The sequence below is a fragment of the Canis lupus genome, chromosome 16 (genome assembly GCF_011100685.1).
Source record: "Canis lupus familiaris isolate Mischka breed German Shepherd chromosome 16, alternate assembly UU_Cfam_GSD_1.0, whole genome shotgun sequence".
Lineage (NCBI taxonomy): Eukaryota > Metazoa > Chordata > Mammalia > Carnivora > Canidae > Canis > Canis lupus.
The window spans coordinates 14,207,209-14,228,855 of NC_049237.1; the positions used below are offsets into that span (position 1 = coordinate 14,207,209).

Sequence of the window (21,647 nt, forward strand, 5' to 3'; positions counted from 1 at the left end):
CTCTCTGCCTGTGTCTCTGCCTCTCTCTCTCTCTCTCTCTGTGTTTCTCATGAATAAATAAATAAAATCTTTAAAAAAAATAAAAATAAGTGGGACACTTGGGTGGCTCAGTGGTTGAGCATCTGCCTTTGGCTCAGGTTGTGATCCCAGGATCAGGGATCAAGTCCTACATCGGGCTCCCTGCGAGGAGCCTGCTTCTCCCTTCATCTGTGTCTCTGCTTCTCTCTCAGTCTGTCTCTCTCATGAATAAATAAATAAATCTTTAAAAAAAAATAAGTAAAAACATAGGTCTCTTCAGGTCCTTTGCCTTTTTAAAAATTGGATTTTTTTATTGTTGAATTGTAAGCATTCTTTTTAAGTGTAAATACTGTACCTTTGTTAGATAATTTAAAAGTATTTTCTCCCGCTCCATGAATTGTCTTTGTACTTTCTTAAGAGATGGTGTTTTTTGAAGCACGAAAACTTTAGTTTTGAGAAGATCTAGAGTTTATTTATTCATTAATTTTTGGTTGCTTATGCATACCTAAGAAGCCATTTGCTCACCCAAGTGAGTATTTACATTTATTTCTGTTTTTTTTTTTTTTTTTTTTTCCTGAGATTTATACTTTGAGTCCCTACACAACCATTTTGAGTTGATTTTTGGATAAGGCATGAGAAAGTTGTCTCACTGCATTCTGTTGCATATGGATACCCCCATTTGTCATGGTCCCATTTTCTTTTCCCCCATTGAGCTGTCTTGCCACCCTTGTTTAAAATCAAGCAACTATAAACTATAAACTATAAACTTATGGGTTTATTGCTGAATTTTAAAATGTATTCCATAGATCTGTATGTCCATGCTGTTTTTTTTCTTTCATGCTGTTTTTTCATGGTTGTATCTTTATAGTAAGTTTTAAATATTTTGGTTCTTTTTTCCCTCCATGATTGCTTTTTTTGGTGTTAAATACAAATTTTCTAGTGTAGTATTTTACTTTATTTTTTATTCAAGTTTTGTTTTGTTTTGTTTTGTTTTTTGCAAGCAAGTGAAAGAGAATGAGCAGAGGAGGGGCAGAGGGGGAGAGAGAATCTCAAGCAGACTCCCTCCTAAATGCGGAGCTTAACACGGGGCTCAACTCCATGAGATCATAATGTGAGCTAGAATCATGAGTCGGATGCTTAACCAACTCAGCCACCCGGGGTCCTTCTAGTGTAGTATTTTAATTCTCTTATTTTTTTTTTAAACTATATATTTGGAGTTATTGTCTTAGTGTTTTCTCTGGGATTTAAATTTTTTTTTAAGATTTTAAAAAATTTATTCATGAGAGACACAGAGAGGCAGAGACATAGGCAGAGAGAGAAGCAGGCTCTCTGCAGGGAGCCTGATGTGGGACTTGATCCTAGGACTCTGGGATCACGACCTGAGCTTGATGCAGAATTCTTGGTTGACACGCTTTCCCTTCATCCTTTGAATACTCTCTCCCACTGCCTTCTAGCCTGCATAGTTTCTTAAAGATCTTATTAGAGAGAGAGCATGAGTGGGAGGCGGGGGGACACAGAAGCAGAGGGAGAAGCAGACTCCCCTTGAGCAGGGAGCCTGATGCGGGACTCGATCTGAGGACCCTGGGGTCATGATGTGAGCAGAAGGCAGGCACTTAACAGACTGAGCCCCCCAAGTGCCCTAGACTGCATGGTTTCTGTTGACAAATCAGATCTTGTTCTGTTGAGGAGCCCTCTATGTGCAGAATTGGTTTTCATTCTACTTTCAAGATTCTTTGTCTTTGCCTTTTTTGACAGTTTGATTTTGATGCATCTTGGTCTTGACCTCTTTGAATTTATTCTACTTGGAGTTCACTAACCTTCTGGAGTGTGTGTTGTCAGCCATTTTTTCATAGATTCTTTCTATCCTCTTTCCTCTCCTGCTGTGGCTCCATTGTGCATGTTGTGGTGTGCTTAGCAGTGTCCCTTAGGTCCCTGAGGCTCTGTTCATTCTTTCTGGTCCTCAGAGTAATCTTATTGTCCTGTCTTTAGATTTCCTGATTCTTTTTTCTAACTGCTGTGACTGCTTTGGAGACCTCTAGTAGACTTTCTGCTTCAGTTTTTTTCCCCAGTTACTTTTAAGTTCCAGAATTTGTATTTGGTTCTTTAAAAAAAAAAAAAAGTGTCTTGGGACGCTTGGGCGGCTCAGTGGTTGAGCATCTGCCTTTGGCTCAGGGCATGATCCTGGAGTCCTGGGATTGAGTCCTGCATTGGGCTCCCTGCATGGAGCCTGCTTGTTTTTGCCTCTATGTCTCTACCTATGTCTTTGCCTCTCTCGCTCTCTGTCTCTCATGAATAAATAAAATCTTAAAAAAATAAAATCTTAAAAAACATAAAATATTTTTAAAAATCGTGTCTTATCTCTTTATTAATATTCTTCATGAGATTTTATTCTCATACTTTCCTTAGTTATTTACACATGGTTTTCTTTAGGTTTTTGAGTATATTTACAATAGCTGATTTATAGACTTTTTGTTAAGTTCATGTCTGGACTTCCTTGGGGACGGATTTTATTGTTTGCTTTTGTTCCATGTGGATGGGCTATCTTTTTTCGTTTTTAGTGAGTCTTGTAATTTTTTGTTGAAAATTAGGCATTTTAAATAATACTGTGGCAATTCTGGAACTCAGATTCTCCCTTTTTCTCATGGTTTGTTGCTGTTGGTACTTGATGTAGTTCTTGTTTGATGACTTTTAAAATATATATATTTTAATAGATTTTATTTATTTGTTCATGAGAGATAGAGAGAGAGAGAGAGTGGGGCAGAGACACAGGCAGAGGGAGAAGCAGACTCCATGCAGGAAGCCTGATCTGGGACTCGATCCTGGAACTATATAGTATGCCCTGGGCTGGAGGCAGGCGCTAAAACACTGAGCCACCCATTGATCCCCATTTGATGACTTTTTTGAGCTACTTTTCTGAAGTCTATATTCTTTATTTTGCGTTGCTGATGAAGTATCTACTTGGTGAACTTAGTGATCAGCAAATGATTGGACAGACTTTCTTAAAGACCTAGAACCAGTGAATTTCTCTTCCCAGGGGCTCCATGTATGTATTAGGGCCTGCCTTTAACACAGCCTAGCAGTTGAAAATTCTGCCTTAGCCTTCATTTGTTCATGCAAAGTCTCAGAGTCAGCCAGTGGTAAGAGGTTAGGGCCTTACTGAAGGGTTTTTTCTGCACACAGCCTGCACGTTCATGTTCCAAGTTTTCAAAACCTCCATGGGCATTGTATTGCACAACTTTTTTTGTTTGCCTCAGCTGTTATGAACTATTTCAGTCAGCTGTGAAGTTAAAATACTTGCCTCTTAATTGTTTTCAACAAACACTCTCTGGGGAAAAGGCTTGTTTGAAGTCCATTTAAAAACAGCCTAACAAGTGGGGTCTTCCAGCGAACTGTCACACAGGTCAAGTAATCAGAGTTCTTTGGGAATGAAGTTTTGAAGGAACTATATAGATCCTTTGTGCTTCCTCAGATGGCCGCCAGGCTGTACTGGGAATGTGGGTTGCCAAGGGGCTACAGAGTGAGAATGGGTCTAGGGTAAGCTGTCATAAAGCTTGTTTTTCTTGAATAAATGCTCTCTGGGTTCCTACAAACCTTTGATTAGTTTCTAAAGTTCAGAAAAAGTACATATTTGACAATTTTTGCCAATAATCTTCTTGTGTTTTTGGATGAGAGCTTTTTTGGAGATGTTAACTCTACTATTTTCATTTTTACATCAAATTTCTTGTGTATTTTTTTTGTTTTTATCTTACAAAAAATAGTATTCTTCCAGCATAATGTCCAAATCACTCAGACTCACTAGTACAATATATTATCTAGAAATCATTTTTCCTGAAGTCCTCTCACCTCCGATTCCAACCTGGACCAATTATGTTTCAGTTCTGTACAGTTTCCATCCTGGGGCTTCCTTTCACCGTACTTCTATATTAAATTCAGTGTGTTTGGAACCCTTTTGGATCTTTCTCTCTTTTTTTGTTCCTAGTTTTATTAAGGTATAACTGACCTATGGCACTGTATTAGCTTCAGGTGTATAACAACGCTTTGATGTCTGTATTACAAAATGATCACAATAGGTTTAGTTTATATTTGTCACCATACGTTTGTGTGTGTGTGTGTGTGTGTGTGTGTGATAAGAGTGAGTTCTACTTTCTTAGTAACTTTCCCATGCATGGGTACAGTGTCGTGAGCTGCGGTCACCATGTGATGCAGGAGATCCAGGCCTCGTTGACCTTCTTCCTGGAAGTTTGTGCCTTTGACCCTCCCTCCCCCTGAGATCTTCCTCTGGTTTAGTTTTTTTTTTTTTTTTTTTCTCATTTTGCTGGACTATAGCCTCAAGGAGCTTTCTCAAGTTTTAAAGTTTTGAAGGAACTATAGCTCCTTCAAAAATATATTTACAATATATTGTAAATACAGGACTCTTGAATGTCTTAAAATGTAGTTTTTTTTTTTTTAATGTAGTTATTTTAAACATATTTATTTCATGGTTTGGTTGTGTATGGAAATCTAAAAAAATTCTCCCCTTAGAAGATTGAGGGCCTTGCCTCCCTTTTGTCTTATGTCCAGTGCTACTGTTTCTTGAGATCTCTTCCATTCAGGTTCTTTGTGAGGGAACTTTTATCCCTGGTCTTTGCAACTTTTAGGACCTTAATTTGAATAATTTGAATATTAGGAGTCCATAAGTTTGTGTGAGTCCTTTTTCCCTCGTTCTGTTCAGCCCTTGGTGGGTTTTGTCCAAAAGCACGTTTTCGACTCCGGAGTGTTATCTTGCTGCTGCGTGTGGTTTCTAGCCAGCCACCCCGATCACCTAGATTGGTCTTTGTCTCTATCTTGATAGTTTTTTTACTTTAACAGTCTTTCTGTTGCAGATTTTATTTTAGCTTCTGTGTATTTAATTCTGAGTGGGGTGTGTGTGATTGTTCTATTTTCACATTTCATTTTGGTTCCATAGTCAAACCGCTCACACCTCTCTAAGGATATATACTGGAAATACTTTAGAATTTCCTTTTTTCCTAAATCTGTAGTCTTTTTTTTTTTTTTTTTTTTTTTTAATGCTGCTGGTTTAAGGATTCAATTCTTAGTTCCCTGGTAGTTTTTTAATTAAAAAACATATTTTCCTCATTCTTTTGAATAAGGGCGGTATGGATGGTTTTCTCTGTTTTATGTCAGAGATCTGCTCCTCTACGGCTGCTGAGGGCTCAACCGGGCAGCTTTCCTGACAGCACGTGGGTCCCACCACCCACACTGTCCCCTCAGAGTGCTAGACAGACCCCTTGGTCTATGCCACTGCGGTCTTGGGGCTGCTCTGACCGCTCCGCTCCTGCCCTCCCACCTGACTGCCCGCCAGCTGCCCGTGCAGCCGAGGCTCCCAGATGCACACCAGCAGACCACTTGCTTGTTCCTGCTCTGTCCTGCCTGTCCCCACGCTCTTCTCCTTCGTCTCCTCCTCCCTTGTGTTGTCTGGGATTTTTCTCCTTGTGCTTGCTTTTTTTCCATGGGTCCCAGAGGCTGGGGCACCGTCACCTTGAACTGGAAGCATCTCTCCAGGTCCCCTCGGTGCTTTGGCTTGTCCGCTGTTGTGCAAGACTCACTGTGAGAACTTGCCCAAATTTGGAAATAACCATGTTATGTAAAGCTAGCGGGGAGGATTTTATTAAAGTGAGCTTGCTCCTGGAGTGCCTCCACCGCATGCCCAAGTTCATGGTCAGAGACATGGTGGCCCAGGAGTCTGCTGGGCTGCTGCCGAGTTGGCTGTTGGATGCCAAGTAAAGCTGGCTTGTGTGCGTGTCTTTGCCACGCTGACCGAGTGAATAGGACACCCCCAGAGGTTGGTATGGGGGCAGCTGTGCCCACAGGACGCCCCAGCCCCTGTGTGTGGGCATGGTGTGGTCTGTGGGCCACTCTGCTCTGTAGCAGCGCTTTTGTCCCCATTCCCCCCACGGTTCAGGAACTCTTCCTCTCTCGCCTGAGAGCCACCTGATGGTGGGGACTCTGGAACAGCACCCCTTCCACTGTCCCATCTTTTACTCGAGATTTACGATACAATTAGGTTATGGGAGCAGAGCTTGAATATTCTGGGACACTTAGAGTTTCTGTTCAATACTTTCTGAGTGTTTAATGAGTACTTACAAGCCATGTGGGAGGGTAGTCTCCAAACAAAAGCAGATGGAACCCCACCCTTGGGCCTGAGGTGTCCCTTCCAGTGTCTGTTCATTGAATGCACGCATTATGCAGATGCTATCATAAAAAGATATTACAGTATAGACACAGATTTTAGAGTTTAAAAAGAAGTGAAAGAGAAACTGGAGTTGTACTTGCTTTCCTCTTCCAGTTTCTGATCTGAATAACGTCCAGGGCTTCACGAGCTTTGGATGCTGTGGGCCAGGGTCCCAGCAGCTCCCATATGGTGCTGGGGACAGATGTGGGGCAGAGGGGAGAGACTATGCATGACAAGTGTGAGCTGAGAGGCTGGGTTTCTCGAGAACAGAGAAACTATGAAACCAGAGGAGCCAGCTCAGTGCCCCTGGCGAAGGCACAGCTTCTCACGGACGGACGGGGACGGAGGCAGAGCAGGCGTGTGGGGGTGTGGCCTGGCCCTCCTGGCACCCTGCGGAGCTGTGCTACCCAGGGGGCCGCGACAGCTAGACTCGGTGGGAGGCACACCCCCACCTGCGCCCGCCAGGCTTGCTTTCCGCCATGGATATTGGTCTGCCCTGATGGAGAAGGGATTTGGGTGGAAAACCAGCAGTTTGCCTGCGTCTTCATTATCCATGTTGAAACAGAACTTCTAGGATGTTTACTTGAAGGAGACCGTGGAGCACAGGCTGCTGCTTCCAGTGTCCCTGGTTGGTGGGATTCTTTTCTCCCAGAATGCCTGCTTCTTCCAGGATGGCCTGGCTTCTAGTTCTCTCCTTCTTGGGAGCGCACTGGGTGCCACCTTCACAGCACAGAGTGACACCCCTCTGCTCGGTTCCAGGTCTCGGTGGCCCTCAGCAGCAGCTCCATCCGGGTGGCTGTGCTGGAGGAGAATGGGGAGCACGTCCTCATGGAAGGGAAATTCACCCACAAGGTCAACACCGAGAGCTCTCTCTGGAGCCTGGAGCCTGGGAAGTGCGTCCTGGTGAGTGTGGGTGTCTGTGTGGGCACTCCAGGAGGAGAAAGGGGCGTGGGGTCCTACCAGTTGGTTCTCTGAAGTGGAGCCAGTGGGAATGTGAAACTCAGTGGTCCTCTGTCCTTGTGCCCACGTGGAAACCGCACACAGTGATGACAGGAGCTCCTGGCAGGGTCATCCCCAGAGCTCGGCTGTGCTTGTGCAGGATGTTCCTCCCAGTCCCAGAGGCTTCCACTCGCTGGCGACTTGGTTACATCTGAGGCAGAACCAGATAAGTGGAAAATTGAAAGGCAGATTGAATGTCATGGATTTCCTCCTGGAGGATGCAGAGTGAACAGGTTCAGATAGACCAGCTTATTTGACAAAGGAGTCTCAGCTGGCTGAGCTACTTGGGGCTGCACAGGCCAAGCGGGCTGCCTAAGTGCTCTTGTCACCGGCATCTTCAGAGGCTCATTCGGCCTCCTCGAAGCCTTGCCACCCGGTCAGTGGGCAGTGCCCAGGGGGCCTCATATGGCAAAAGGTGCCTGACTCGGGCCTGGAGAGAGGGTGCAGGGCAGTGGGAACAGACCAGGTCTTTGAACAAAAATCTCAGGATTTTACAGAAACACTTTTATTCATATGAGGAAGGAAGGAAAAGGAAGAAATGTTTCAGTTTCATCTTCGTGGGATGGGTACCAGTGAGCAGCCTGTCCATGCTGACTGGAGGGCTGTGGAGCGGAGAGGGGTCTGTTGTGCTGGCGTGCTGGTGAGCACTCCCAGGTACTGCCAGGTAGCCAGGCCTGGTCTACCCAGCTCTCGTTCTAAACCTTGCTCGGCACCTCTGCCTTTCCAGCATTCTTGCTTCTCTCTGTGGGAGTGTGACAGTTGTCATACAGGCTCAGTCCCTCTTCCCGTCACGCCACGCCTCCCTGTCCCCCAGTTCACCCGAACCACGTCCCACACCCCGGCCGCATGGTCGTTTGTATCACCAGCTCATCTCATTTGCAACATGTCTTCGTGGTCATGGTCTTGTTTGTGCTTCCCAGGGCTGTGGGAGGTAAAGTTGGGGTCTCCTCACCACCCCCACTATCAGCCTCCCAGCAGCTGGCAGCTCATCCTGGGTGGGTAGAACTGTAAGACCGAGATCCAGGGTGCCGCTGCCCGTGGCCTGGGGCTTCACCATCCTGCCTGGGGCAGGGGTGACTCCCGAGCAGTGACCCTGAGGGAGTCCCAGTGGCACCTGGTGGCTTTGCTCCGAGGAGCCATCGGAACATACTCTGCCTTGATGCTGCCTCCAGGATGATGGAACCCCCCTCCCTGCCTGGACAGACTGGCCAAGTGCTTGCTGGTCCTCTGAAGGCCCCCAGCCACTGCACTGGTGTCTGTCAGGGTCATCACCGGTGTCCTTTCCATTACTGCTGTGGAAACGTGGCTCTGGTGATTCCGGGTAGCTCATCTTGAGCTTTGGTTGGTAGAGCTGACTTTGCCTTCCTCGCAGCCATGTGGCGCCTCTGTGTGTGATGTGTGCGAGAGCCTGAGCGTGACTGTGGCTCATGGCGGGCCATTAGCTCGTCATTCCAGTGTCCTCTTCTGAGTGCACTCACACTGGGCTCCACGAGGTGCTTGGTAATGCACTTTACTCTCTGGAAACTTGCTTTACAGACAGGGATGCGGCTTGCATGAGGTGGAACTACACCTCTGCTCCCGAACTGGCCTGTTTCCTCACTGTGGACCTTCCACCTGCAGGGCACCCTGGAGAGGGTGGGGAGGAGGTGGGGGGGGCGGCCCGTGCGTGGCCAGGGGGTGGCCCCTCTGGTCCTCTCGTGCTGTGCCCTGCTGCCATTCACTTTTCTAGTTTGTTTTTGCCCAGCGCCTGGTGCTCAGGAGCTCAGCCATGCAGAGCTGACCGCGGAGGCAGTGTACTTGGCACTGCCCATGAACATGACTTCTGCAAGTTTTTCCCGCAGACCTCCTGCCAGCAGGGTCCACGTGGGAGCCCTCAGAGTGGCTTGACTGTCAGCAGCTGGCACTGCATGTGTCAGGGCCTCGCCACCGGAATGTGCACTCCCCAGGGAATGTGGGGTTTCTCCCTGCCTTCCCTACTCACCACGGACTGTATTCTGGGCTTCATTTGTCAGTGACATTTGGGGTCACGTATCTGAGATGCACCATAGCTAGGCGGGCGTCTTGCTCTGATGCGTGAAGACCCTCCTTGGATTTGCTGCTGGGCACAAGCACCACGTCCCTCGGACATCGGAGGCAGATGGGGCTGCCAGGGCCGCCGCACCTGCTGTGTGCCTCAGCTCCGCTCAGCACTGCCTGGCTCCGGTGGTCCCGTTAGCCGCAGAGGAGCTCCATTCCTGACCCTTCTAGTGAGGCTGAGAGCCGGGGTTGGTCTATCCCTAGATGTCTGTGGGTCACTGGCAGTTCAGGGCTGGGCACTGTGCTGAGCACCAGGGCTGCTGAGGAACACGTTCAAGGGCCCCGGGGTCTTTACCAGAGCCTGGAACCAGCAAATGGGACCTTATGAGCGAACGAGGGAGGTTGGAAACAGAGGAAGACACAAACAGGAGTGATGTAAAGACAGGCAGACACTGGGAAGACCTAGAGAGGGAGCCTGGCCCTGCTGCAACACTTGCATGTTGGACTTCTGGGCTCCAGATGGAGAATAAAAGCCCCTGGCTGCCCCTGGCCGCCCCTGGCCGCCTTGTAGGTGGTGAGAGCCTCGTGGACCATGGGGGGCGACCCTAGGGGTGCCTCTTACCTCACCAGAGTCATTGGTCCATGCCTCTGACCTCTCAGGGAGCCACGCTACTTGCTTCCCAGCCACCCTCATTGCCTGAGTGGATGCGCATCAGACACGCCCGGCAAGCTTTCAGAGCAGGCAGGGGTGGCAGCTAAAACCGGATGACAGCTCTGCCTCCCTCCCTCCCACACTCGAGAATGTTAAAGGAGGCTTCTTGCCTCTCAGGCAGACTCCTTTCCCGGTTAAGAGAGTTAAGAGACTTGAAGTCAGCGCGCCTCCCCCGTGCCACGCTGTCCCAGAAGCTCCGTGGCACGCTGTCCTCATTTCCCCCTCCAGGTGGTGCTGCGGCCCCTCTGCCGTGGTGGGTGCTCCATGCTGAGCACCCCAGGCGGAAGCCGCCCCCCAGGTTGGGCATCAGGGCGCTCAGCAGGTTAGCAGTTTACCAGTGTTCTTGGGCCTGTCCCTGCTTGGCCTCAGCGCTCACCCGGAATATGTGTGTATTGTATGCACAAACCGTGCCCCCCCCCCCCCCCCCCATTCTCGGATACTTATTGAGATGATTTCCTCAAGTTCAGTTCTCAGAAGTGAAGTTGCAGGCTCGCTGTAGTGCTTGGCCGCGTGCTGGGGGACATTCTCCTGTGCCATGTGTCCGTGGGGTGGCCAGGTCCCAGCGTGCCCGCCAGCGCTGCTTCACTGATCCTAACTTACCTTGACCGGCCTGCCTGCACTCATTCGTCTGTCTGTCTCAGTCTCCTGGTGAGGTTGTGCTTCTCGGGAAGTGCTCTCCTGGTGCTGTCTCTCGCTGGCGGCCACCAGAGTCACAGCGCATCATCTGTCCCAGATGTGAGTTTGATAACGTCAAACTTGGCGAGCACCAGAAGCCTGGAAACCAGTCCATGGAATGAATTGCAGGCACTTGGCCTTAGTGCTCTCCTTTCTCAGGACCCTGGGTGTTTCTTGAGGCGCTCAGTGCTGTGGTGCTGCCCCTAGCCAGTCCCTGAGTCCCAGCAGGGAGGAGCTGTGGCTCTGGGGCAGAAGTAGGTGGCCCAGGGCAGCAGGAATGTGTTCCCAGGGGACGCAGGGCTGTCCCTCCATCCCGAGGCGAGAGGAGAGTGCAGATAGCACAACCTGGCTGCTCATACTTCCAGCACATGCCATGTACCCCTCCACCCCCCCGCCCCCCCCCCCGCCACACCCGTGTCCTGGCCCATACAGCACTCTAATTCGTAAGCTTAAAAAGTTCGTTGACAGCACAAGACACCAGGAGATCGCCCTTTGAGGTGTTGTGCCTGGCAAGCTCTGAGGTTGGTGGTTGGCTGCAGACCCACGTCCTCCTTTCGGAGGGACCTGCAGAGAGAGGGTTCCTGTTGTCTGACCCCGTTTCAAGGCGCCTCCCTGGAAGCACTGTCCACGGCTCTCACGGATGGCTCCCTGGCCCCCATGGTCTGGAGAGTGCTACAAGGAGCCACTGTTCCTCAGCAGGCACATGGCCGCCATGTTTGCTTCTGCCACGAGGGGAGGAGGGGGAGGCAGAGGCTGCTGAGTCATCGCACAGGTTGTGGGGTGCAGAGCTTGTTCACGTGGGGTTCGAAGTTTCTGTGAGGACGCTTTGGGAACCTGATTCTAGGTCTGGGACCAGGTCGCTGTGAGGGTCCTAGAGGGAGGCCAGGGAAGGAGGGGGCATGTTAGCAGTTTACCAGTCAAGCTAGAATGCTCTGAACACTTGCATAGTTAGGGATGGGAGTGAGTGGGAGCCACTGAGGTTCTGGGCACCCAGGCGTAGGTGCTGACAGTGAGTAAGGGGCTCCTGCCACTGTTGTGGGGGAGGTGGGCTCAAGGAGATATGCCCAGTGGATGTGGTGACATGCTGGGCGGGACATGGTGTCACCTGTGCATTATGCTGTTGGGGGTGCTTCCCGCAGTCAATTGAGGGGAACATGAGACCCCAGATGAAGGACGGTCTCTAAATGCAAAGCAGTGGAATGTTCCAGATGAGTGAGGACAGGACCACTAAGGTGTATTTGGGACCCTGGCCTGGATCCTCTGCAGGAGGGAAGGTGGGCTGAAACTTTCCTCAGGAAGGAGGCACTTGTTGCGGTGTCCAGGTGGTTCAGGCGAAAACATCCTGTGATTTATTGCATGTTATGCATGTCCTTAAATGTACTCTGTCATGCAGTGACAGAGCAGGGGTAACATGTTGGTGGGGAGCCTTGGGCAGAGACACACGGGTATGTTTGAAATTATCCCAAATAAAACGTTCAGAAAAACAAGATGGCAAATGAGCACAGGGAAGGATATGCAACCAGAGCCATGTCCCCCTGTGACTGGCTGCTGGCAGCATGGCTACATGTGTGTCAGGATTCTGATGTGCCCTCAGATGGGTGAATTTCATTAAATCCAAAACTACATCTCTGCAAACTTGGTTTTTAAGGAAGTAACAATGTTAAAGTGAAAAATCAGAACCAGATGGAACCCCATCCAACTCCAAGACCTGGTCCTAGAGCGCTGTTCCCAGAGTACCTCCCTGGCCTCCAGACACACCGGGAGGACACCACGCTGAGTACAAGAAGCTGGGGCACAGCAGGACACCTGACGTGCACAGGGAGGATGGGGAAGCATGAGGACAGTGGGGAGGGGCTGCTCGTGGGCACGGGACTCCTTTTGGGGTGAGGACAGTGTTCTGAACCAGATGGAGGTGGTGGTTGCACAACACTGTGTGCGTTCAGCGCACTGAAGTTCACTGTAGAGCGATTATTACATTTTACCTCAAAACATTTTTAGTAAAGGTGATGCTCTGTTCATCTTCATTTTTGCTGGGTTTGCAAAGGGTCCGTGAAGACTTGCCCTGGGGACACAGGAGACGTAGGCATCAAGGCCCAGTAGGCTCCTTGTCTGCAGGGTCAGCCCATCATGCCCAGGAAGGCCGTGTGTGGGAAGGGCCAGCAGCGGGGCCCCTGGCGGTGCGGGCTGACACCTCTGTGCTGGTGGTCAGTGGCTGCAGTGGCTGTTCTGCCCCCCCGCACCCTGTCAGCAGCAGGCGCTGACTTCTGGCTGTTTGGAGCAGTCCCGGCAAGGGTGATGCCGGAGGGCGTGCTGTCTCCCAGAGGCACACTGGCCTGTAAGCGCCTTGGAATGCACTCCCACTTGGGAGGTAGTTGTTGCGTTGGAACGCAGATTTGCATATGGAGAGGGTGGGCTGTGTTCTCCACGTGGGGTCTTGGGGGGCCGGGTCAGGTCCCCACACAAACTGGGGAGTAAGGTCAGTAAGGCGCCAGCTGAGCAGAGCATCTGGAAACAAAATCCACCCCAAACGTCAACTGTGGCGTTTGCAGGAAGAAGTCCTTCACCTGCCGAGCGAGCGGCAGGGGTGCTCCGAGCCCGCCGTCTCAGCCCTCCCGTCGGCGTGCCCCATGCCCACTGGGGTAGTCAGCAAGGGCAGGATTATTTCTGCCATGGTGACATGAATGCCATGCTGTCACCTGGATGCCCTCTCGCTGTGTGGCCTGCCCTGTACCTGTGCCCACCTCCGAAGTCCTTCTCTGAGATGAGGATAGAGCCCTGCTGCGGTGGCCAGGGCCAGACAGACCCTGGGTGAGGTGGGGCTGGGGGGCTAGGGGGCATGGTGTCCTCACATACGTCACTGATGGGCAGGTTCTGGATCTGTCATGTCACGATTGCCCTCCAGCCAGTAACCCTCTCCCCAGGTGCTCCTGAGTGAGAGCTGCTCCAGCTGCAGGCTTGTCCTGCCCGCTTTGCCCCGTAGCCTTTGGGGCGTGACTGGGCGTTTCTTGCCTTTGGGGGCTAGGTGGATAGTGTGAGGGACAGTGGGCTGCCCACAGGGAGGCATGCAGCCTGCACCCTGCCTGCGTGCTACCCTGGCCTGGGTGCCATGCCGGAAGCAAGGGAGGCCCTCACGTGTATAGTGGGCGAACTGGCAGGGCCAGAGTGTGGGTAGAGGCTCCTATTTGGGGCCGAGTGTCCCCAGCAGTGCAGGGAGGATGGGGTGGGGGCTGGGCTGGGGTCCTGGCAGCTGAGCAGGTGTGGGGTATTCACGCACACGGGGCTTTGGCTTCAGAACCTGGTGAGGGGTGAAGGCCGACGACCCCGAGCCCTGAACCAGTGCCACCCCCACATGGAGCCCTGTCTGCCCACATGTCCCAGGTGAGCCTGAACAAGGTGGGTGAGTACTGGTGGAGCGCCGTCCTGGAGGGCGAGGAGCACATTGACATCGACAAGATCAACAAGGAGCGTTCCATGGCCACAGTGGATGAGGAGGAGCACGCCGTGCTGGACAGGCTCACCTTCGATTACCACCAGAAGCTGCAAGGCAAGCCGCAGAGCCACGAGCTGGTGAGAAGGGCAGGGGCAGCGGGGGCATGCTGGGGGCACGGAGGGGAGGGGGCGCTCCTGTGGGATCCTTGCAGGCGGCCCTGGCCTGGTCACCTGTCACCGTCCAGGAAGGGGTGCTGGTACACACAGGCGTGGGACATGGCATGTGACCCTAGCTCTGCAGGGCATCGGGGGGGCATGTGTGTCTCTGATGACCCTCTCCCCCACACCCCCCCCAGAGGACCCTGGGCAGAGTTGTGAGGACCCAGGCTCAGCCCTGCTGTGGGGCCCATGGGAAGAATCCTCCCGAGTCCCCATGGAACCCCAGAGGCCTGAGAAGTCCGGGTTGACCAGCGTGGAGAAGGCAGGAAGGGCCCGGTGTGCAGAGGCCGAGGCTGTGCGGCCGCCTGAGGGCAGGGAAGAGGGTTCGTGTGTCTCAGCGCTCCCAAGACTGGCTGTTCTGGGGGGAGAGCGTTGCTCTTCCCAGGTTAGTTTTGGTTCCCCAGCATGACAGGCCTGGCCAGCTCAAGCCTTGTGGGGGCACCAGTGCTACCCTGGGGGCCTCACTGTGGTCCTGCTGGTGCTTTGGGGGCACCGCGGGGGTCCTCCTGCCACCCTGTCCTCAGATGGCCTTGCTCCTGCGGGGCTCACTCCAAGAGCTCTGCCTGCGCCAGGTGGGCAGGGCGGGCTGGGTCGTGGGCTCCACTGGTGGCCCTGAGAGGAGTGTCAGGCACCAGCTTGTGGTCAGGGTAGCCCGGTGGCTCGGGCAGCAGGGCTGGGGCCTGAGCCTCTGAGCCTTCTCTCAGCCAGGCTCCGTGACCAGCTGGGCCTACAGGGCTGGAGGGGCTGAGGTGGTCTGTTGGGGGGACCTTGGGTGCCTCACGGGCTGTGCCTCACAGGCTGTGTCTCCGGCTGTCACTGCTGAGCGTGCACTTGCCTTTGTGTGCACTGGGTAGCTGTCCCTGTCCCTTACGTGCCAGCTGCCTGCAGTCACCAGACGCAAGCTTTGTGAGCTTGGGCCCCGTGGAGGGGGTCAGGTGCCACCGCCTGGAAGTGGCCAGGCACCCAGGCCCAAGAGGGGAGCAGGAGACTTCTGCCGCCAGGTCCAGGACAGGCAGCTGAGGAGGAAGGGTCCAAGGAAGAGCTTTAAAGATGCTGCAGCCTAGCGGACAGATCTCTGTGCCTCGAGCGGCCCAGACTCCAGCAGGACTTGCCATTGTGCGGGGCAGCATGGGGCCCTGGGGGACGTGAATGCTGGGTGAGCAGTGCTCTCTGGGCACCTGGAGCAGACGCACAGGAGACATGGACTGGGTGTGCCCCTTGCTCGGGTCACCCGCTCTTGAATGACCAGCACCAGCACTGCTGCCTAGGACCGCTCTGGACTCCCCAGGGACTTGGGGAGGAGTGTGTGCAAACATGGGGCATCCTGGCACACAGCTGTGAGGGGAGCAGGGTGAGGGGAGCAGGGTCAGCGCACAAGAGTGTGGAGGCAGGAGGAGGCCCCTGCTGGGAGCTAGCAGGGAGGGAGCCAGATACAAAGCCAGGAGGTGCCGGTGTCACACTGTTCGGGATGTAGCTATGGCCTTTGGAGGAAAGCAGGCCCCTGGGGAAGTAGGCCGCGTGGGGCCAGAGGGTCAGCGGGATTGGCTGGTCCTATGAGGAGGCCCAGGCGGCCCGTGTGGGGAGCAGGCCTGGAGAGAGGGCCCCTCAGGCTGCACGGGTGGCTCTGGACACCGTCCTCGCCAGGGGTCAGGGCTCCCCTGGGGCTCCTGTCCAGAGAGTGGCCAATGGGGAATGGGGCTTGGCAGGAAGGGGTGGATGCCCTCAGCGTGGCCGTGTGCACGCAGTGGGCAGTGACTGGCTACCGTGGGCCACACTCACGGCCACAGCGCCGGGTTCTGTGAGGCAGAGTGGCCTCGGGCAGGAGGGACACCGGGCCTTTCTCCCTGCGCTGTGTGCGGGGGCGCCCTGCTCGGTGTCTGCGACAACCCCGATCCTCTTGTGGAGGCGGCGGAGCAAGTCGTGCTCTGGGCCGTGTGGTTAACCTCTGTGTCTGTTTTCTGTTTGTAGAAAGTCCATGAGATGCTGAAGAAGGGGTGGGATGCCGAAGGCTCCCCCTTCCGAGGCCAACGATTCGACCCGGCCATGTTCAACATCTCCCCGGGGGCTGTGCAGTTTTAATGCCCAGAGGAAAGAACGTGCCTGCGGCCGTGCCCCCGGCTCCCTCCCGCCAGGGACTCGCTGCCGGGTTCGCCCTTGCCCTCCTTTCTTTCAAGGGTGAACCCGCGGCGCCCAGCCCTGTGTCTCCAGACTGTCGGGAGCAGCACGGGGCGAGCGGGACACCGGCCACCCGCTCTCCTCCTGCTGCTGCACACGCTCTGCTTGCTTTCCTCGTGCTGGGCCCGGGGAGCGGGTGCTGGGCCGGCTGCTGCCGAGGGGGGCGCGAGGGTCCTCGCCTTCATCTCTCCTGCACACCTGTGTGTGCGCTCTCGCTTGGTGTGTGAGTGTGCGTCTGCTGGATGCTCAGCCTGGTCAGGGAGAGCAGACTGGGGGTTCTGGTCGGCGCTGCTGGATGTGGGGACATGGTCCCAAGTGGCCACAGACACAGCAGGAACTGTCTTCTGTGGGGTGTGGTCCTTGTCAGGGAGCCGACCAGGTGCCCTCGGGAGACACAGCCACGGCCTTTCCTCCTGCCTCTGCTTTGCCTGTGGGGCCTGAGCCACCCCAGGCCCGCAGGCCGCGTGCCCACTGCTCTGTGGGGCTGTCAGCTGGCAGGTTTCCTGGGACCTTCCCTCCGGGGCTGTCCTGGGGCCTGAGGAGGACTCCTTTCTAGGCGATGGTTTCTCCAGAAACGGCCCCCTTCAAAGGGCTTGAGTAGGTGGGAGCTGACTCAATTGGGGGCAGGTTTGTGGCTTGAGATGGCCAGAAGCGAGTGGGGATTCCTGTGTATGTCCGAAGCAGCCCCTGGGAAGCATCGGGTGGCTCTTGTGCCATCGAAGGAGGTGCAGACACCAGGTGGCTGGGAGGAGCATCGCCAAGGGGGCGCAGAGCTCTGCCCCCATAGTTGGGCCGAAGCTTGTTGGTAGAACTGCGAGACCCATCCTCGGGGTCCCCAGCATTTGCCAACCTGTCCCACATCCCAGGGCTCTCATAGCACGCATGTGTGTGCGAACCGGTCTCGATGGTCTCGTCGGGGTCTCCTGGTGTGATGAGATGGGGCGTGCACTGTACCCCAGCTACTCGGGAGACTGGGGAGCCATGGACTCCATGGTCCGTCGTTTTCTCTGACGTTTTCAGTGTTGCATTTTTGCCCACCCCGCCTATCGTGGCAGCAGCTCACCAGCGTCAGAGTGGCGGGCTGGGGCACCCGGCCATGCGGCCGATGGCGGGCTGTCCTCATGGGTGTCCTCTGCCCATTGCTGCCGGCCTGGGCCCTGGAGCCGGTGCAGTCTGCGTGTTTTCTCTCTCCAGACGCGGCCGCCGCAGATTGGCCACTGAGCTCCGTCAGCCGAGGTCCGCGGAGACCAGGGTGCCCGCCCACGAAGTCCCCTGTCCAGTGTTGGTTTGCAATAAATCTGTATTTAAGCACTTCGGCGTCCGTGTGTGTCACTTGCTTCTGAGACTCTTCTCTGCGTGTGTGCGTTTCCGGAACTCCAGCCACGAGGTCCCTGCCTCACGTACAAAACAGACGCCAAAGTAGGGGATTTCTTAGTGTCTTCTGATCTGTGTCTGCTCTAACCTGTGGTTTTCAGAAATCTGACGAGCTTTTAAGAAAAAAGGATTGTGGCTGCAGAGCCGACATGGGTTTCTAGCAAGTTCTGAAAAGCTGAAGTGAGCACAGGATCCCGAAGCTTCAGCTAGAGGACCCCACCCCACCCCCGCGTGCTGGGCTCACCCATCTGCCTGCACCCTCCCGGGCACAGCACGTCGGCTGCACCCCTGTCCCAGGGACCGTGCTTGTGGACAGGCCCTGGTGGTGCTTCTCAAGTGAATGGAGGATGCGTGGTGGCATTAGCGCACAAGTGCCCAGGACTAGAGATTATGTGCCAGGGAGGAGAGGCCCCATCTTTCAACAGTTTGCCCAAAAACGTATGGGAGGGAGAACAGTCTCCATGTTCTACATAGAAAGGAAGTGTCCGGGAGGCGGCAGTTGCGGTGTGGAGAGGAGTGAGCCCAAGACTGCCCACCTGAGGACAGACCCACAGCCACCCGGGTCTGCCCCACAGGCAGGCTGGCGCTCCCGTGGGCCTCCCGCTGGCACCTGTCCCAGCCTCGGTGGGTGTGGGGGGTAACACTGTCATTTCAGGCTCTGCTCCCTGCTCAGCCGTCTGCTCAAGCCCTTGGTGCTCTCCCTAGATGGGGTTCTTGAGGGCTGGCTGGCCTCCAGAGGTCAGCTTGCGTGCAGCCCGACAGCTTGCCCTGGCCTGCCCTCTGCCGCTGAGCCCGGACCTGGGTACCGCCTTGTGTGTTCCCCTTGCCCTGAGGGGACCAGGCCCACGGACACTGGAGCCCACGCTGGGAGGCACGTGGTGAGTTTCACCCCGCCAGGCCGGCAGGCACAGCAGCCTGGCGGGGCTGTCCCGGCTGGGTGGTCTCCCGTCTGGCTAGCATGGAGGACGAAACCAGGCCGGGCCTCCCGCCTTCTCCATCATGCTGCTTCCCACGCTGTTTAGCCAGAGCCGGATGCACTCGGGGACGTTTTGATGCAAACACGGTTTGAGGGCCACAGAGGAAGGGATGCCCCTGAGGCTGGAGCTGGACACACACACACACACACACACACACACACCCCGCATGCTGCTCCAGTGGGGCCTCCCTGCCTCTGCCATCCGTGTGGCACAGGCCTGGTACCGGCAGACGCTCTGCAGGTCAGGGGGTAGGCCCCTGGCGTCATTTGACGACCGCTCCCCAACAGCCCAGGCGCTTCTCCCCGAGGAGGGGTCCTGGTGTGGGTATAGCGGTGGGGCGGCTAGCGGTCTGGGGCAGGCTCTCCTGCAGGGCAGGTGGTTGGGAAGCTGCCCAGGTCGGGGCCATCGCGTGGCCTGGGTGGGGTCTCCTGGCGGCCCACAGCAGGGGCCTAGGAGCCCTCCACCATGTGCCTGGCCTGCAGAGGGTCTGGTTTGGCAGGTGCCACGGAGGGGCTGCCAAGCAGGAGCTGGTGCTTTAGCCGAAACGCGTAGGAGCCCTGGGGACAACCTGTCAGCTGTCCGGGCCCAGCAGGCCACCCCAGGCCGGCGGGTGCCTAGCAAAGAGGAGCTCTGCTGCAGAAGCAGCCACAGGGCTGTGGGAGAGGGGCCAGGCGGTGCCCCACACAACTCTGGGGTCCTCCCTGACCCAGACAGGGTGCTCCGGACTCCTTCCATTTCAACCCCCAGGTGGTTGGGCATCTTGCGAAGATGTTGCATGTAGGGTTTGGGGACAGCCCGCTGGAGACGGCCTCTGGTGGGGAAGGTGCCAGGACTCGGCCCCGCCTCCTGGCCCCCCCTCCTGGCCCCCCCTTCCCCCCCCAGCCTCCCACAGCAGCTGCTATAAAGTCCCGGGGATACCTGCTGGCTTGGGGCTGCCCTGCAGGCCAGGCGCCCTGCTTCAGGTGGGTGTGTCAGCTCTCTGGGTTACAGGGAGGTAGGCTGTCTTCCTGGAGCACCAGAAACGTCCTCAGAGGTCACGAGGGGCATCCTGGGCACCCCCTCGGCCTCTGCGGGGATCGAAAACGCCCCCGATGGCAGGATGGTGCACACTCGCCCCGTGTTTACAGTTGAGGTAAGCAGCTCAGTCAGCAGAACCTTGGGTGACCTGGGCAAGTGGCAGGACTGGGGATGGATGCGGCAGGCCAGGTGGAGCCTCCAGTGCCCTCTGCGCCCCAGGGCCTGGACAAGGGGATGGAGAGGTCCAGCCAGCTCAGGTTTTGAAGGACAGAGTCAGGCCTTGGATTTGACCCCAAATTCCTGGATTCTCAGGGAGTCGCTTCCAATGTGTGCCAGAGAGCAGTGACCCGTGCCTGGTGGCGAGGAGTAGGCTGAGTGTTCTGGCCAGCAAGTCCTGCAGAGGCACCCACTGACCCATCCAGGGGCGCTGTGGCCCCCCCAGGCCTCCACGGAGAGGGGCTCCCCAACCGCACCCAAGCCTCAGGGCCTTTCGCTCCCAATTCCGTGCTGGCAAGATGGTCCCACACAGGGCTCAGCACCGGGCGGGGGTGCTGCGGGACCTCCCACCCACCCTGGACCCTGCAGAGCCCCGGCCCCGCCCTGCCACCCCCTTCAGCGACTGGCCTACCCCCTGGCTCAGGCCTGCTTCCCGCCCCACCTCGGGGCAGGAAGTGACCTGGGGGCCTGGCGGGCAGGAGGTCCACGCGCTTAGGAAGGATGTTGTGACTCGAGCACGGGCACGGAGCTCACCATCTTAGTGACATTCAGCTGCACCTAGCACGTCCATCCGCAGAACTGTCTCGCGTTCCCAGTGTGGAGCTCTGTGCCCGTTCAGCAACCTTTTCATTTGCTGCTAGCTTTAAAACGGAGATTTTACCCACATTCCGGTTTCTGGGCACACTCATGGGCTAGAGAGCCAGCTGGCACTGAGGGGTGCAGTGGGGGCTGGGGGGCTGCGGCTGTGACCGCCACAGTCCCACAACGGCACCTGCTTACCACAGGCTCCCTGAGGACCTGCCTCTGGAAGGGTGGCCTCTCCCAGCCACCGGGGTAGAGCGGGCCCGGTGGCAGGCGGGGAAGGGCCTTGGGTGCCTAGTGCAGACAGGGCTCCAGGATTTAGGGTCTCGGGCACAGGGAGGACTTGGCCTGACGTGGATGAGGGCACAGGGGTGGAGCTCTGCTTCGGGTGCCTTCCGTCCTAGCCTGTCCACCCAGGCTGGGGGAGGGGCTGCCCAGAGCGCCCCCCCCCCCACGAGGGGGCTGCAGGAGGCGGGGCCAGGCTGTGTAACCACCCTCAGCCTGCCAGAGATCACACCCCCTCCCCAGAACCTGGCTTGTGACCCCTTAGGTGGTAACAAAGACAGCAGAGCAGGTGACGGGAGTGCTCCTGGATCATCCAGGAGCCCAGTGTTGGCACAGGCGGCGTCTTGAGGGGCAGGAGGCAGGCACCTGGTGGGCTCAGCGGTTGCGTGTCTGCCTTTGGCTCAGGGCGTGATCCCGGGGTCCTGGGATGGAGTCCCCCATCGGGCTCCCCACAGGGAGCCTGCTTCTCCCTCTGCCTGTGTTTCTACCTCTTTGTTTCTTTCTCTTTGTGTTTCTCATGAATAAATAAATAAAATCTTTTTTAAAAATGAAATAAAAAATAAAAAATAAAAGGGGCAGGAGGCTCAGGGTCAGAGCTGGGGAGGTTGGGGCGATGTGCTCTGAAGGTGGAGCAGGCAAGGGAATGTTTCCCCCCACCTTGATTTCAGACTTCCGACCTCCAGAACTAATAATAGGTTTGGTGTCAAGTCCCTGAGCGTGTTGGTCCCCGCAGTCCTGGGAA

At 55.3% G+C, this 21,647-nt stretch overlaps 1 protein-coding gene and 1 long non-coding RNA gene across 7 annotated transcripts in view; one reads left to right on the forward strand and one right to left on the reverse strand.

The window, feature by feature from the left end:
• Positions 1 to 17,765, forward strand: part of NUDCD3 (NudC domain containing 3) — a 58,602-nt gene extending 40,837 nt beyond the window's left edge. For 2 of the 3 annotated variants that reach the window (XM_038559559.1, XM_038559561.1), the window contains exons 4-6: positions 6,989 to 7,132; positions 14,010 to 14,198; positions 16,248 to 17,765. In XM_038559559.1, coding sequence (XP_038415487.1) covers positions 6,989 to 7,132; positions 14,010 to 14,198; positions 16,248 to 16,358 — 444 coding nt within the window. In that variant the 3' untranslated portion in view covers positions 16,359 to 17,765. The remainder of the gene's footprint in view (positions 1 to 6,988; positions 7,133 to 14,009; positions 14,199 to 16,247) is intronic. The other variant, XM_038559560.1, reaches the window with a different exon arrangement.
• Positions 7,714 to 21,118, reverse strand: LOC111095012. 4 transcript variants are annotated; one of them, XR_005371289.1, is made up of 5 exons: positions 20,573 to 21,118; positions 19,724 to 20,175; positions 10,557 to 11,502; positions 9,210 to 9,605; positions 7,714 to 7,970 (listed from the first exon to the last, which is right to left on the reverse strand). It is a non-coding gene; the product is annotated as an uncharacterized LOC111095012 (long non-coding RNA). The 4 variants fall into 4 exon arrangements; XR_005371290.1 differs by lacking the exon at positions 9,210 to 9,605; XR_005371291.1 differs by lacking the exons at positions 7,714 to 7,970; positions 9,210 to 9,605; positions 10,557 to 11,502 and adding an exon at positions 17,644 to 17,845.
• Positions 21,119 to 21,647: the final 529 nt, after the last annotated feature.